Genomic DNA, 16,444 nt, shown 5'->3' on the forward strand with positions numbered 1-16,444 from the left:
GTTGTCAACCACCGTTTGTTTTCTTTGAAACCAGCTCTATCTCAATTGAGATTATACACATGGTGCTGCCATAAGTCTCACCTTGGTATATCTTTTCTACAGTTCTACAGGTGTTAAACAACCAAATGGCATGCAGTCACTCCCAGGGTAGACTTGACTCAAGTCCCAATCCCGTGCCATCTCCAGGAAACTACTGTTTTGTGATGCTCTGCATTCCAAAACCTGTTCCGCATGCGGGACAGGCATTCTCGGGACCACATTTTGACGGCGAGCGCGCACTGTATACTGTGTGCTAGTGCTACGGGTTGTTTCATAGTAAGTTGAGGTAAAAGCTTAGGGACCTCTCACACGAGAATGGGACTTGAATCAAGTCTACTCACAGGGAGACTGCTATTTTGGATAAGTTTTTTGTGTTGATACATACCCTACTATACTATTAACATTTATGTCTCTTTTAACTATTCCATTTCCCTTGTCAAGACTGAGTTATTTCTTTAGGTTCTGTTTTTGTTTTATAGGCGAGGCTGCAATGTGTTTCTTTTATAATATTTATTGTTGATATTTTGTGTGTGCCTTTTAAAAATTCTATGATATGTCATATTTGTTAACTATTGCAATGATTCTTTAATTTGACCTCAGGTCATCACGAAGTGTGTCAATTTTAATGAAATTTAAATTTTATAATTTTCTATCACCATTCTGGTGAACTTGCCCCTCCTATGCACGTCTAACTTTCCTGATAGATAGAAACCGGTGATTATGTGAATTCGTCGCAATATCCGTTTGTTTCACCAGACAAGGAAATCAGAGCTTCCGTTGATTATCAGCAAAATGATAACAGAACACCGCTTTGTGCACACGGATGGCGAGATTGCATTTGATTTGAAAGTGTGGACTTCCCGGTGACCTTATCTACTTTTGTACGTTTCAGGGATCCGGAGTATTTCCTGGCAGGTAAATTTTACATGTCAATCAAAAGTACAAAAGGCAGTTTTCTGTTGTACATTTTAGACTTCGAAGACGGGTGGACATGGCACACGGTGCGTGTATTAAAAAGCGCGTTGTGCGATGTGTTAATACACACTGAGCAAGTGTCGGATTGACCCAACCTTGTTCCCAGGGTTGATCGATCTCTTCAGCAAGCAATTTGTTGTTTAAAGATGTTTTAAAAGTAGAATACAATAATCCACACAAGTTTGCCCAAAATTTGACTCCCATAACTGGCCGACCGTGTTAGTCGACGAGGTAAAAGGAAAACCGTGCAATTTCGAGGCATGTTTGTGTGGATCATTGTATTCTACTTTTACAACATCTTTCTACCCATATGCATTTTATAAAAAACAGTTACAAACGCTTTCCAAAGACCAAATCGACTGATCCAAGGCAACGTGTTCCTTTAATATGATCTGGAAACTGGTTTAAAATGGGGGACTTTTTTTTTTTTTTTCAGATTATGCGCCAGTTTGACATTATTAGGGGTCAGTTTGACATAGACTGACTGGGTCAATACTGATCGGGGAGTTTTTATAGAGTAGACTATAGCTTTTCATTATTATAACTCTTTGTTTCTCATCCTGTGCTACATTTTTATTTAAACTCTTTGCTATTTAACAATGGAACCGTTAGGGTAATACTAATACTGACTAATAATAGAAGTAGGCCTATATATTATACAAACTAAAATGGTGCGTGAAAATAAGTAAACTTTAATTGAGATTACAGTGTATATAATATGACCACACCCTAAATTGAGAAAGTCACTGGAATCCACCTACGCCTAACAATCACAATGCTCTTTTGTGTCTTCTATTTTCCCCAAGATTTGCTCAACATCTGCTATACGCATCGAGAAAAAAGATTAAAGGTTTTGTTTGCTTCAATTTTGCTACACAGTTTTAACGAAGTGATAGCTTTGAGAATGTTCCTGTAAATGACGATGATTCTTTGTAAGTATTCTGACTCATCAATATTAAACTGGAACATGAACTTGGTGTTGATGATAAGATCGGTTTCGTTTTCACCAATGTTTTTTTTTTTTTTTTTTATTAAGCCGTTCAACACTTTCGATAAACAGTATTGTCAACGGCCCACACTTCGTGTATCACTACTTCTATATCAAATAACAAACCTGTGAAAATTTAGGCTCAAGTGGTCATCGGAGTCGGGAGAAAATATCGGGAAAACACACCCTTGTTTCCGCATGTTTCCTCATGTTATGACATGTGTCCAAAATAAATTCGTAATTCTCGCTATCGAGTATTGATATTGTTCTAATGTTTCTCAAAATGGTAAAACATTTCATGGAGTAATATTTCAAGAGAAGTCTTTCACCATTACCTTTTGTAAACCCTGTTAGTAATTTGTAAATCTGTGAACCTTTTTTGTTTGTTTTTGTACCGAAAGTGTATAATAGCTTTAAGGATTTACGAATAGCCGCAACATATCTATTAAAGTAAGTAAATTACCCACAAGGGTAACTGACAAATTGCTGCTGCTTCTGGTTGGACCATAAACTTGGGCTGGATCCCTCCCTCGCTCACGACAGTTACAAATTGAATACACAGAACAGAGATATTGACAAATGTAGCCGGCCGACATCGGAGCTAAATAGCGTAGTTGCTAAAACGCAATCACGTTATAACCCGTTGGCATAAAATAAAATAAACTACTTTCTTTACTCTATATGCCCTGACTCAATCTTATAGCATTATTACACTTTACATCACCAGAACAATGACACCTTGGTAAATACGTTTCCATAAAAATCACGGAAAATCGAGTCTAATTTCCCGTTATTATGTTCAATAACATAACCGTTTTAGAAGTAATTTACATTAATTACTCGAAAGACAAGTTTTGATCCACATAAGTAAACATACGTGGTAGCTTTGTAGATCTTTGTGTTTACCATTGCAACGAATTCTTTGTGAGGTGAACTATTAATTATTATATTGAACGTGCGGACACTTTTGATGCGGTATTTTAATTATCTACAAAGGCCAACATAGGAAGAAAAAGGTTGTTTGAAACAAACACATGACCTTCTTTACAAACTTCTTTGGAACAAAAGAAAGGAGTACATGCTTTAGCTCGATAAGTGTGAGAGTCTAGCACCTTTTGCAAGGAGCTGTAAGTTTATTCTTATAAAACTGCCAGATCTTCCTGTGCATGATAGCATATAGGAACGGATTCAGTCCAGAGTTTGACAAAAGCAAGTTCGACAGATGATTCCTGACTAGTCTTGCGGGGCAGTCTTCGCAGCCAGAGCCAGGGGACAGGACGATGAAGATGGGGTACGGGAGCGTGCAAAGCGCAAACACACCCAGGAGGATGGCTAGACGGACGGCTGGTTTTCTGTAACGATTGCGTAGATTATCCCGTGTGGATCCTGAAGTTCCTACTCGACGCGCCGCGTCACCGAAACCAAAGAAGGATTTCTTTCTTCCTGCTCCACCGAGGCTTTTCCGTTTGATTGGACGAGCGGGTTGAGCGGTTTCACCGTCGGTATTGGTTGAGGCTGGCACGCTGCTGAGCTCCGTCGACTCCACACCGCTAAGGTTGTTATCAGAACTAACTGTAACACTTGTGACGGGACGGGGTGATCCATCCAGCGCAACCTTACGGACTAGTTTGTTATTGACGGAGTCTACTGATGGGTGATGGGTGCGGGTTGGTTTGCGAAGGCGCCTCCGTAAGAGAATTGAGAACCGTAGGGTTGACAGGAGCATGACGAGGAACGGGACGACGAAGAGGAGGAAGAAGATGACGATGACGAAGCGAGGGTCACTCCGGACAGGGGAGAGGCATTCGTGGCTGTAATCAACGCTGGAGTAGTCTCCAGCGAGCCAGAGTACGACCTCAACGGAGCTGATGAGGGTGGCGATTATCCAAGCCGCAGCGATGGTTAGTTTCACATTACGGGATGACTGGAGCTTCAGGTAAGCTGGGTACTCTCTCGACACCAGAAAGTAGCGGTCAAGACTGACTGCAGTGATGGTGTACATCCCAGCAGATACTCCGATGACGGAGAAGTAGGCGTTGATCACACACATGGCCCTTCCTAGAGGCCAGTAGCCGAGACCAGTGTGAATGGCAGCCACCGGCAAGCCCGTAGCGCCGACCATCAGGTCGCTAAAGGACAGGCTAAGCAGGAGGAGATTACTGGGTTTCTGGCGGAGTAGTACGTTGGACACAAAGGCAGATATGGTCAGGATGTTTCCAGCTATAGTTATAACGACGAGTACGAGGAGCACAAGTCCAAAGAATATAGACCCAGATCTAACCGTCTCATCTGGAGTAGGTGTCGTCAGGTCGGGAAAGGTGCCATTATTCGTGAAGTTATCCATGTTTACCCTAACCGAATTTGTTCGTTTAGAGACAAATCTGTAGTTTAATCAGTTTTGCGGAAGGCCAAAAAGTATAGCGTCCTTTCCCAAACAGAAGCAGTACTAGTCAATGTAGATGCGGGACAAGGACTTGACAGTGCAGTACAACCATTGGAAAACAACCGACTGTTATTGGCCTCCAGTTGGCCTCGTACCCAGAGAGCAAATTAATTGTATTTTCGCTTTGTGATATCCGCCCTTCGTCATACCAACCAATTAATATTCCCTTTATCTGATAGCTCAACACCTATTCTTTACATAACAACAGGTTAAAGGAAGTCCGGTCAATTGTAACACTATAGCCACTGCTCCAAAGTCATCACTCAGGATAATATGCTACCAACTGTATTCCTTCTTTTTAAATGTCAGTTCTTCCTGGTTTATAGTATAAAACAAAGATCAATATCCTTTTAAGGAAGGATTGACGTTGCTTGATATGGCACTTGGTTTATCGAAATACAATAAAAGACTTTTATGGGTGTATGGGTAAAAACCAAAATTAATATTCTTTATCCCCGATGCAAATTTAACATCTATTATAAAAGACTTTTCAACAAAACAAAATATCTGTGAAAATATTTATATAAAAAAATAGTAAAACCCCTCATCAGCCCTACCACATCTAACTAAGCACATAACAAAAGATATCACCAAACTGTGTTTCCAAAACTGAGCATGGCATTGACATCTTACCCTTATAATTACCTCATTCAAACGGGAGGGGTAGGGGTGGGGTGGATGGATGGGGGGGGGGGGGGGTTCGGGCACGGACATTGCGTGTGTATGTGGTGCTTTTCAATTCAATTCAAGTACACATTCATTTTCATAATTCCATACAAAAATAACGTCGTGGTGGGGGCGGACACAATTTGTTTGTGTGTTTGAGTGGGGGGGGGGGGGGGGCACGTGCCCCTAGTCGAACGTGTCCCTCGTAAGATACACCACTGGTTGTTCCAAAGAAAGGGGACTATATAAACATTGATGTATTAGCAGCTCGGTGAAAATTGACCCCCCCCCCCCCCGGAATTTCGATCAAACTCCCCTGACGTTCTGTCCGATCCTCTTAGCAACCCCCCCCCCCCCCCCCAGCCAACTCCCTCCAACAAACCAAAATCGTTCCACGTTAGTTCAAGAAATAGAGGTAATTCAAACTTAGTTTGATCTGCAATGTGTTTATAAACCTGTACTCATCTTGAGTATTGGCTTTAATAATTAACAGTTCTTTTTATTGTAATAAACAGTTTGCAATACATTTGGCACAAAGTTTCTCAATTTAAATAGCATGGTAAGTATAATGCTGATAGTAATAGTGTGATATTTACACGATAGAATTTTTGGTTGAATTTCACAAACACAACTTGCATACACTCTAAACAAACCCGGGTCAGAATTGACTCGTTTCCGGGTTCCAAGCCGACCGGAAACTGGCCAGTGCGTCAACTTGATCCTCATCTGGGTCAAGTTGTCAAAGATTCCGGGTCTCATTGACCCATAAATGAGTGAGGTCCCGTAGGACTCGGGGATGTCGGTCAAATCTGACATATTAAATATGAGTTTTCAGTGTAGTTTTGTGCTTTGTAACAGTACATAAAAAATAACATTGAACCAAATTTAAACAAAATCATATTGTGTTCATAGTTTCCTCTTTACGTTCACATGAATCGTTTTTCAGACCCCCCCCCCCCCCTTCCCGAAGAGAGCACAAACTTCATTAATAATAAGTGTACGAGGGCCAGTCACACGAATCAACCAATACTGCACTGCATGCGACAGGACCACTTTTAAGTAGCACGAAATGAGCACTTTTTAAAACAGTGTCTTCCGATTCCTAAAGAGAAATACGAACAAATTTAAATAATGGTTGTATTATCTTCTTTGCCTCTTGTGACATGACCTCGGGTCGATTTCACAAAGAGTTGGGACTAGTCCTAACTTAGGATTAGTCAAAGGAAACATTAAAACCTTATGGCTAGTCCTAAGTTAGGACTAGTAACTTGGGTTTATTTTGCTGACCCTGTATAACTCTTTGGTTCTTCCGTGTTTAAATTATTCCATTCTTACTTGGGGTGGTTCCTTAACACAAAGCAGTAGACTTCTCACCTTGCAAAAACGAGCTGTTCGTATTATTTCTAATGCGGGTGCCCGTGACCATACGGCTCCATTATTTTTTAATCTTAGATTACTACAAATTATTGACCTTTACAAATTAAATTTGGGTAAATTTATGTATAAAGCTATGAATAACGCACTGCCAAGTTGCATTAATTCACTTTTCACACTTACTTCCAACATCCATTCACACTATACTCGTAGCACTGCCAAGAAAAACCTGCTCGTTTCCCGCCAGAGAACAACATTATACCAAAATAGTCTTGTTCAACGAGGCGTTATGTTTTGGAATAATTTGAGTTATTTATACCCAATTAAATCTTCAACCACTCTCCCTGCATTCACAAAAAAAAAAAAAAAAAAAAAATTCTTGATGCTTATTCGTAGGTTTTTTTTAAGTATATTGATAACTTACTCACCATCATACATTAGCCTCTGTCGTGTATTTTGTTTGTCTAGTCTGTCTTGTGTTTTCTTTCTTCTGTGAAATATTTTATGTAGTTTGTCTGTCCATAGGTTAAGGCACAAAAGCCTCTGCTTCACCCTAACCTAATTGTTGTCCTACTTTAAAAGCTTCCTAATATATAACTATCTAAATCAGTGTAAACTTTCATGTCCTAAGATACTAAGTAATACTATAAACTACTCATAATTACTCTTAACTCTTTGTGAAAGCCACCACGGGTCTCTTTAAGTGCTGTTCTTCTATTAATTGATTACAAACGACATGACAACAATAGTTCAACAATTGATGTGGGATTGTGCGATAAAGCGAAGTTTTGATAAATAGAAAGGGAAACTTGAGCTCAGTCAATCTTGATTCATAACGATACAATTTAATACAGAACTGTAATCATCAAGCACATTATACTTTAATTAACTATATATATTTTACAACAAACAAACAAACTAATTTAATCTTAGTTTTTTTTTATCGCAACACATGAATATAAGAAATGCAGATAAAAGAAGTGTGCCCCGTTACGTCAAATTATTTTTGTGCTGTAGAGGCCTATTAGTTGTACAATATACAAAGGGGGACACTACACTTCTTTAATCCATATAAAAAAAGTGTAATAATGACGTCACTGTTTGAAAGGATAAGTACATTTTTGTACGGGGATGTTTATTAGTTTTGTTTAGCTAATCCCTGAAGTTACATCCGAAAAGTGTACATCAAAACAGCTATATGAATTTGACCATGAAGGACGGAAATGATTTGCATTGATATGAAAAACAAAAAATACATGCGTTGAATGTAGTTCTACAGACCCATGTTTGTTGATGACGTTCAGTTAGAGATCAGGGCCCAATTTCATAGAGCTGCTAAGCACAAAATGCTTGTTACTGGTATTCAGTTTTTGTTCGATTATCCTGAAAATCACATGGAAATTTGGTTGGTAATCTGTTGTTATCAAGGAAGACATTTCATGCTAAGCAAATGTGTGTGCTTAGCAGATCTATGAAATTGGGCCTTGGTATACTTTCAAAGGGCCTCCTATCTTTTGGGAAAACGAGTGCATCACAAAACTGCACTGCAATAACCAAATGCATTGTTAAAACTTACACAGTATGTGTTGTTGTACAATTATAGATAAGGGCAAACAAAAATTAAAATGTGAACCACTATTTTTAAAAATACACTTATTTCTCACCATTCAAACACATTGGTGGTGTTACTTTTACAATACAATATGGCGTTAAATTAATTCCCTCGTGGTTATATATTTTGTGACAACACCCAGTTCTCCAAGTTTATGATAGCACTTTAGTGTCCAATCTGCACTCCACTAACCATTAAGCACCCTTGGCTTATAACGTCCTCACTCAAAGGCAGTGGACAATATTGGCAATTTCTCAATCGAATAAACCTTTCTTGGTAACGAGTAATGGGGAGAGGTTGATAAGTATTTACACTGTGAGAAACGGCTCCTTCTGAAGTGACACATATTTTACGAGAAAGAAATATTTTTCCACGAATTTGATTTCGAGATCTTAGAGTTAGATTTTGATGTCTCGAAATCAAGCATCTGAAAGCACACAACTTCGTGTGGACAATTTTTTTCTTTTTTCATTATTATCTTTCAACTTTGACGAACAATTGAGCTCAAATTTTCCCAAGTTTGTTATTTTATGCATCTGTTGATATACATCAAGTGGGAAGACTGGTCTTTGACAATTACCAATAGTGTCCAGTGTCTTTAAGGATCCTGCCGAGTTATCAATGTAATCGTAATAATTTGTGTAAACTTTAACCCCCTATAACTATACAGTTTTGCATTGTGAATTTGGTCATAACCACTATTAAAAAAAATTGACAAGTTTCACGCGTATTCGGTTTCAAACTTCGGAAACCTTGTACCAAAAGTCTGACCCCTGCATTAACGTCAATCGCAGCCACTGTCTGCCTAGTCTTGAAGTCAAGACGGTGATTGTTAAGCGCGAATGTAGTTACAGCGCGGTGTAGCTACGGGGACGGTACACTCACCCTCGATCTCAGTATGTGTGTGAGTCAGCCACGCGCTACCTACGACCGATGCATGTGTACAATCGCACTGTGACTGTTGCATGAACGGCAGACAATTAATAGGCGGCGCCTAACGACTTGTCATCAAGTCTACTGTCTGCTACGCCCACCATGTTAGAGTCAAATTACGCATTGGAAGCCAAAACTGTGGGTGTGTTGTTTAGCTTGCCCGGGGTCGACCAGGGTGTGCGTATCCGGGTAGCAATGTCTGTACTTAAAATATTGGCACTGTCGTAGTGCTTTTTAAGGGGGAATTGTTTGTCTTCTAAATCGAAAAAAAAAAAGGAATCCTGAAACAAATAATTTAGGATTTTTTTTTTGTGGATGGCAATTTAAACAAAAAATAATGCGTCGGGGTAAGTACATGGAGTAGGAGAAACAAGCATAGCGACTTTGTGAAAACATTCTATGAGAGTTTAACAAAAGAGGTATAGTGTACACATAATTGTGAATTGTGGGGGTCAATGACCCCGAAATTTGTCCTGTTTTCCAAAACGTGTTGCCCTTTTTCAGTATCAAAATTGAAGCTAAAAATATCACAATAAATAGGGTTTTAAAAGTTGTTTATAGTCTTTAAAATATTACAATTCTTTGTCTTATTAATTACAAATATATTGATGGAGTTTGATCCATAAGCTTTTCACACAATCAAACTTGAATATTATACGATGTCATGAAAATCAAACCGCATACAATGAATTTTCAATTCTAATTTGTTAATTACAATAATTGCATCTAACCTCAATTGAGAGTGTTGTTGGCACATACAATGAAGTTTACACCAAACTGTGAAAATTCACCTCATCCCGCAAAATCTGCTTGGTAGTTATTTCTTTACTTAGCAGCCCAAACGCTAAAACCTGGAAGAAATTCGTTATGTCAATTGGTGCAAGTATTCCAACCAGCATTATATTATGTATCATCAATTTTGTATTAGGGCCGTGTTTCAAACAGCTGCTCTAAGTAACGCATACCAGCCAAACATTAAATTCCATGATATACTGAAACCGACTGTGGCTCATTTCCTGCTTATTTTTGCTGGCCAGAAAATTACTCAGCAAAACGTTCTGCTGATGAACTAAACAGCTCTATGGAATCATTAAAGACGGATATATTTACAATGCACACATTTAAACTCTCACTTGCCTATAAAATGGTTCATAAATTACCCAAACCTCTGGTTCAGATTTACCCAAACCCCTGGTTCCGTATTGACCCAGACAGCAGATCACAGCAGGCCAGACCCAAAGTTCGTACCAGCATAACCATAAGTCTCGTCGTCACAATGACTAGGGTTTTTAAAGGTTACCAAACAGGATTGGTAGGATCGTTGTTTAATTTTAGTCTGAAATTTATTCATTGAGAAAACCTTTTATTCATCTAAAAAACACACACAACTCAACAGCAGATGTTGATTGTTGCAATCAAGTTTGAAAACAACGTGTTAACATTAAGTTTTGCATGTTTTCACACTGACTATTTTATCCAGACTCAGGCAACGAATGGTTGATCACAAACATTAACACTTTCTGTGACTTATTTGCCAGCTCTACCAATCCTTTACAAAATACATTTACCTACTCCAGTCAAGTGGACCTAGAACAAATTAATCATGTAATTGAACCGGGTTCAGTTCTGACCTATTGAACATTTTCCCCCAGGTGAACTCTGATCCGGGACGTTTTTGAGCATAAAATTATAACCAAAACATTGGTAACAAATTATTGTTTCTGATTTTGATTGACGTAAACATGTTAGATCAATATACTCGCAACTCACATGTTCCTTTTCCTACAACATGGCGACGTTAACTTGTTGATATAGAATAGTCTAATCTTCCTGTGCATAATTGCATATAGGAACGGATTCAGTCCGGAGTTGGAGAGCAGTAAATTAGAGAGATGATTTCTTGGCCCTTCTAATGTCTCATCAGTAAGGATGATAAAGATGGGATAAGGGAGAGTGCACAGAGCAAACACCCCAAGGAGAATGGCTAGTCTAATCGCTGGCTTCATGTACCTGTTCTTCATCTTAATGGCTCGCCTTCCCTTGGTTGTAGACGCACCATGAGAAGCATCGGAACCAAGACCAAAGAAGGACTTTCCTCTCCCGGTCTGGCCGAGGGATTGGTGTTTAACCGGCTTAAGGGTTACGGCAGTCGTGGTATCACTGGTGTCGGTGGGTGGTGTTTTCTTGTCAAATGTAACACTTACTTGCGAAGCTACTTTGGGTTTTTCGGAGGTGTTTGGTTTTTTACTGGGGTCATCAAAAGCTTTGTTATCGTAAACTGAGTTATCGACGGAACTTGTGGCGGGTGGTTCCCGCTTTATGTTAGCTACGACATTGATGGACGAAACGATGGACATGTTTCGTCTTTTACGGGACTTCCGGAGACGTCGACGCAGCAGGACTACGAACCGCATAGTCGAGATGACCATCACGAGAAATGGTATCGCGAACAGGAGGGCGAAAATCACCAGGGTGAAGATGGGATCGCTACGAACGGGTGATATACACTGCAAACTGTAGTCTATGGTTCCCTCAGCCATGGACTCATTACTGAAACTCTGGACTACCCATAGGATCGTCTCACAGGAACTGATCAGGATCGCAGCAATCCAAGCTCCGGCTATCTGCAGTTTCACATTCCGGGATGACTGGATTCTCAGGTAAGACGGATACTCCCTCGACACCAGGAGCCAGCGGTCTATACTGATTGCAGTCACGGTATACATCGCAGCCGACACGCCGATCACCGAGAAGAAAGCCGAAATGATACAAACCGGCTTGCCGAGTGGCCAGTAGCCCAGCCCCGTGTGTACAGCGGCTACGGGTAGCCCGGTAGCCCCTACGGCCAAGTCACAACATGATAAACTTAATATCAACAGGTTACTCGGTTTCTGACGTAGGAGAATGTTAGATCTGAACGCCCAGATAGTTCCGATGTTTCCAGCCACTGTCACAATAGACAGCAGGACAAGGAGTACTCCAGTAAATATAGAAACAGCTCCAATTATTGGAACATGAGATGTCGGTGCTACCGAAGTAGCGTTAGTAACATTTCCAAAATCATACATGTCATCCATGTCTGTGTAGAGACCTACACTCATGCTTCAGCTTCTGAACCCGGTGGCAAAGTCGACCTTTACAACAACAAAGACCGAAAATGTTTCTTAGTCTGGAACGCTGTTCTCAAAGGTTATCAGTCCTCAAATCCTCTGACACTGAAGTGTGGAGTCATGGTGTTTGATTTGCAAACCATGATAAACCAAACCTCACGTTCTCATCACCGCTTCCGCAAGGAAACGTTTTTATCAGCCGGATGGTATTATGGACGATACGTTTCGTAGCAGTGCCTTGCATGTATGGTACATCACTATGGGGCGCCGTTTGTCCATTAATTGTTTGACAATTTTAAGGCATGTTTTTACCATGGTTTACAGCAATTAGATGTAAACCATAAAAACTGTTGCCACATCCTGTTATGGTTTACATACCAGTAAAGTATTTGTTGTGTCTAAGTTTATGGTTTACAAACCATGAACATACAAAAAACATTTACAAATCGTGGTTCATAAACCAAGAAAATTTACGCATCTTAAAAACATGGTTTATAAACCATAAAAAATAAAGCATCAAATTCATGGTTTACAAATCATGGTTTACAAACCATGAAAATTGAGACATCTAAAAACATGGTTTACAAACCATGAAAATTTAAGATAAAAATCGTGGTTTACAAATCATGGTTTATAAACCATAACAAATGAACCATAAAATCATGGTTTGTGACAATGGTTTATAAACCATGAAAATCGAGACTTCTTAAAAAACATGGTTTATAAACCATGAAAATTGAGACTTCTTAAAAAACATGGTTTATAAACCATGAAAATTTACACATCTCAAAAACGTTGTTTGTAAACCATAAAAAAAGTGCACTTACAAATCATGGTTTACAAACCATAAAAAATGTGCACTACAGAAATCATGGTTTATAAACCATAAAAACGTGCACTCAAAAATCATGGTTTATAAACCATAAAAACGTGCACTCACAAATCATGGTTTACAAACCATATAAAATGTGCACTCAAAAATCATGGTTTATAAACCATAAAAACGTGCACTCACAAATCATGGTTTACAAACCATATAAAATGTGCACTCAAAAATCATGGTTTATAAACCATAAAAACGTGCACTCACAAATCATGGTTTACAAACCATAAAAAATGTGCACTCAAAAATCATGGCTTATAAACCATAAAAACGTGCACTCACAAATCATGGTTTACAAACCATAAAAAATGTGCACTCAAAAATCATGGTTTATAAACCATAAAAACGTGCACTCACAAATCATGGTTTACAAACCATAAAAACGTGCACTCACAAATCATGGTTTACAAACCATAAAAAATGTGCACTCACAAATCATGGTTTATAAACCATAAAAACGTGCACTCACAAATCATGGTTTACAAACCATAAAAACGTGCACTCACAAATCATGGTTTACAAACCATAAAAAAACTCCACTCACAAACCATGGTTTATAAACCATGAAAACGTGCACTCACAAATCATGGTTTACAAACCATTAAAAAAATGTGCACTCACACAAATCATGGTTTACAAACCATAGAAAAGTTGCGTACACAAATCATGGTTTACAAACCATAAAATTCTATTACGATCGTCTCTAAAACCCCCTTCCCAACTCTGATCGGTTCCCATTTCACCCCCATTTCCCCCCATGCCACGTGCGAGCCAGCAATAGCAATTCACCGTGTGTGTCAATGCTGTGATCAATGCACCGTGTGTGTAATGCTGATGCAATAATTATGGTGGCCCTGAAGGGACATCGCATATCGTAAACGTGTGCGCATACGTATGCAATGTCGTGAAACAATTCGCAAATATGTGCGCACACGAATGCAATGTCGTGAAACAATTCGCGAATATGTGCGCACACGTATGCAATATTGTGAAACAATTCACAAATATGTGCGCACACGTATGCAATGTCGTGAAACAATTCGCGAATATGTGCGCACACGTATGCAATATCGTTAAACAATTCGCAAATATGTGCGCACACGTATGCAATGTCGTGAAACAATTCGCGAATATGTGCGCACACGTCTGTGAATATTATTTGCGATGTCGTGAATTTTTTTGCATACCATGTTGCATACCTTTGAATAAAATATCTAATAATCTGGGGGGTTTCTTTCCAACAGTGAGATAAGTGGTAGTCATTGCAGCAGTAGTCTTTGTTGTGAGGCAAGCGAGGCGGGTGGTCTTCCTTGGCCTGGTGCCAAGTTCCTGGGTATACACATGCTTTACAGAGGGAGCCTGCTGTAGCGCCACAGTACTCCCTAGTTCGGTAACAAATTATCCACAACTATGACATCATCCTAATGGTATGCAACATGGTATGCAATAAAATTCACGACATTGCAAAACAAATCGCATTCGTGTGCGCACATATTCACGATTTGGTTCACGAGATTGCATACGTGTGCGCACATATTTGCGATTTGTTTCATGACATTGCATTCGTGTGCGCACATATTTGCGAATTGTTTCACGACATTGCATACGTATGCGCACACGTTTACGATATGCGATGTCCCTTCAGGGCCACCATAATTATTGCATCAGCATTACACACACGGTGCATTGATCACAGCATTTACACACACGGGGAATTGCATATTGCTGGCTCGCACGTGGCATGGGGGGAAATGGGGGTGAAATGGGAACCGATCAGAGTTGGGAAGGAGGTTTTAGAGACGATCGTAATAGAATTTTATGGTTTGTAAACCATGATTTGTGTACGCAACTTTTTTATGGTTTGTAAACCATGATTTGTGAGTGCACGTTTTTATGGTTTATAAACCATGATTTGTGAGTGCACGTTTTTATGGTTTATAAACCATGATTTCTGAGTGCACATTTTTTATGGTTTGTAAACCATGATTTGTGAGTGCACGTTTTTATGGTTTATAAACCATGATTTCTGAGTGCACATTTTTTATGGTTTGTAAACCATGATTTGTGAGTGCACGTTTTTTATGGTTTGTAAACCATGATTTGTGAGTGCACGTTTTTATGGTTTATAAACCATGATTTCTGTAGTGCACATTTTTTATGGTTTGTAAACCATGATTTGTAAGTGCACTTTTTTTATGGTTTACAAACAACGTTTTTGAGATGTGTAAATTTTCATGGTTTATAAACCATGTTTTTTAAGAAGTCTCAATTTTCATGGTTTATAAACCATGTTTTTTAAGAAGTCTCGATTTTCATGGTTTATAAACCATTGTCACAAACCATGATTTTATGGTTCATTTGTTATGGTTTATAAACCATGATTTGTAAACCACGATTTTTATCTTAAATTTTCATGGTTTGTAAACCATGTTTTTAGATGTCTCAATTTTCATGGTTTGTAAACCATGATTTGTAAACCATGAATTTGATGCTTTATTTTTTATGGTTTATAAACCATGTTTTTAAGATGCGTAAATTTTCTTGGTTTATGAACCACGATTTGTAAATGTTTTTTGTATGTTCATGGTTTGTAAACCATAAACTTAGACACAACAAATACTTTACTGGTATGTAAACCATAACAGGATGTGGCAACAGTTTTTATGGTTTACATCTAATTGCTGTAAACCATGGTAAAAACATGCCTTAAAATTGTCAAACAATTAATGGACAAACGGCGCCCCATACATCACAGGTGTATACGCACGCTTCATCACATAAAAAGGTGTATACATACATGTATACAATGGTGCACCTAACAGCAGTAGTTCATTAGAATTATTACATTGAAGGGAAGTCATGCGTAACCATAATACCACACAGGACTCAATCCAACCATGATCAAAACATCGCATTTGAGCAGGAAGCTGTGACCTTGATCAACCACCCGTAGTTATCCTCCACACATTTCCCTCCAAGTGACAGGTCATTTTCATTGTTCCGGCTCGGGTCTTTATTCACGTTGCAATTTTTTAACGAAGAGTTTCAAGTTATCCATGAATGAATTACATTTGTTCCCTCCCCTCCATGAGTTATCCCAATTTACACATCACTAATGCGTTCCCCTTTTGATAAAAGGGTGGACCATGTATTGCTCCATGGGTGAACTGTAGTCAACCCTATTCAGTGCCCAGTGGTTTGCCGGCCAAAACAAACACATGACGGGCTACTTGTATCTCAAAATGCTACTACTGTTCTGTTGAAGTTTTTAATTGCTTCTCAAATGTACAGAGATATGACAAAATGTCGTGTGACATGTAATGTATGCTAGTCTACATATGCTGCTGAATCACTTTAACAAAAATGGAGAATGCCTCAACATGGGGATTTTGTCTATTTTGAATATCGCGATCATTCGATC

The 16,444-nt window shown here is 39.0% G+C and overlaps 3 protein-coding genes across 3 annotated transcripts in view; 1 reads left to right on the plus strand and 2 right to left on the minus strand.

The window, feature by feature from the left end:
- Window positions 1-16,444, plus strand: part of LOC139934062 (dolichol-phosphate mannosyltransferase subunit 3-like) — a 535,719-nt gene that overhangs the window by 257,347 nt on the left and 261,928 nt on the right. The window lies entirely within an intron of this gene.
- On the minus strand, window positions 1,941-4,501 carry LOC139933979 (alpha-2A adrenergic receptor-like). Its single transcript, XM_071928228.1, has one exon. It carries the CDS (start codon window positions 4,344-4,346, stop codon window positions 3,108-3,110), a length of 1,239 nt encoding a protein of 412 aa, XP_071784329.1. The 5' UTR covers window positions 4,347-4,501; the 3' UTR covers window positions 1,941-3,107.
- Window positions 6,916-12,356, minus strand: LOC139933992 (muscarinic acetylcholine receptor M4-like). Its single transcript, XM_071928246.1, has one exon. The coding sequence runs from the start codon at window positions 12,129-12,131 to the stop codon at window positions 10,797-10,799; it is 1,335 nt and encodes a 444-aa protein (XP_071784347.1). The 5' UTR covers window positions 12,132-12,356; the 3' UTR covers window positions 6,916-10,796.

Source organism: Asterias amurensis, chromosome 2, assembly GCF_032118995.1.
Source record: "Asterias amurensis chromosome 2, ASM3211899v1".
NCBI classification, from domain to species: domain Eukaryota; kingdom Metazoa; phylum Echinodermata; class Asteroidea; order Forcipulatida; family Asteriidae; genus Asterias; species Asterias amurensis.

What these genes read in the sequence shown, in the direction of transcription:
- LOC139933979 (XM_071928228.1), bottom strand. Translation starts at nt 4,346, where the DNA reads ATGGATAACTTCACGAATAATGGCACCTTTCCCGACCTGACGACACCT.
- LOC139933992 (XM_071928246.1), bottom strand. Translation starts at nt 12,131, where the DNA reads ATGAGTGTAGGTCTCTACACAGACATGGATGACATGTATGATTTTGGA.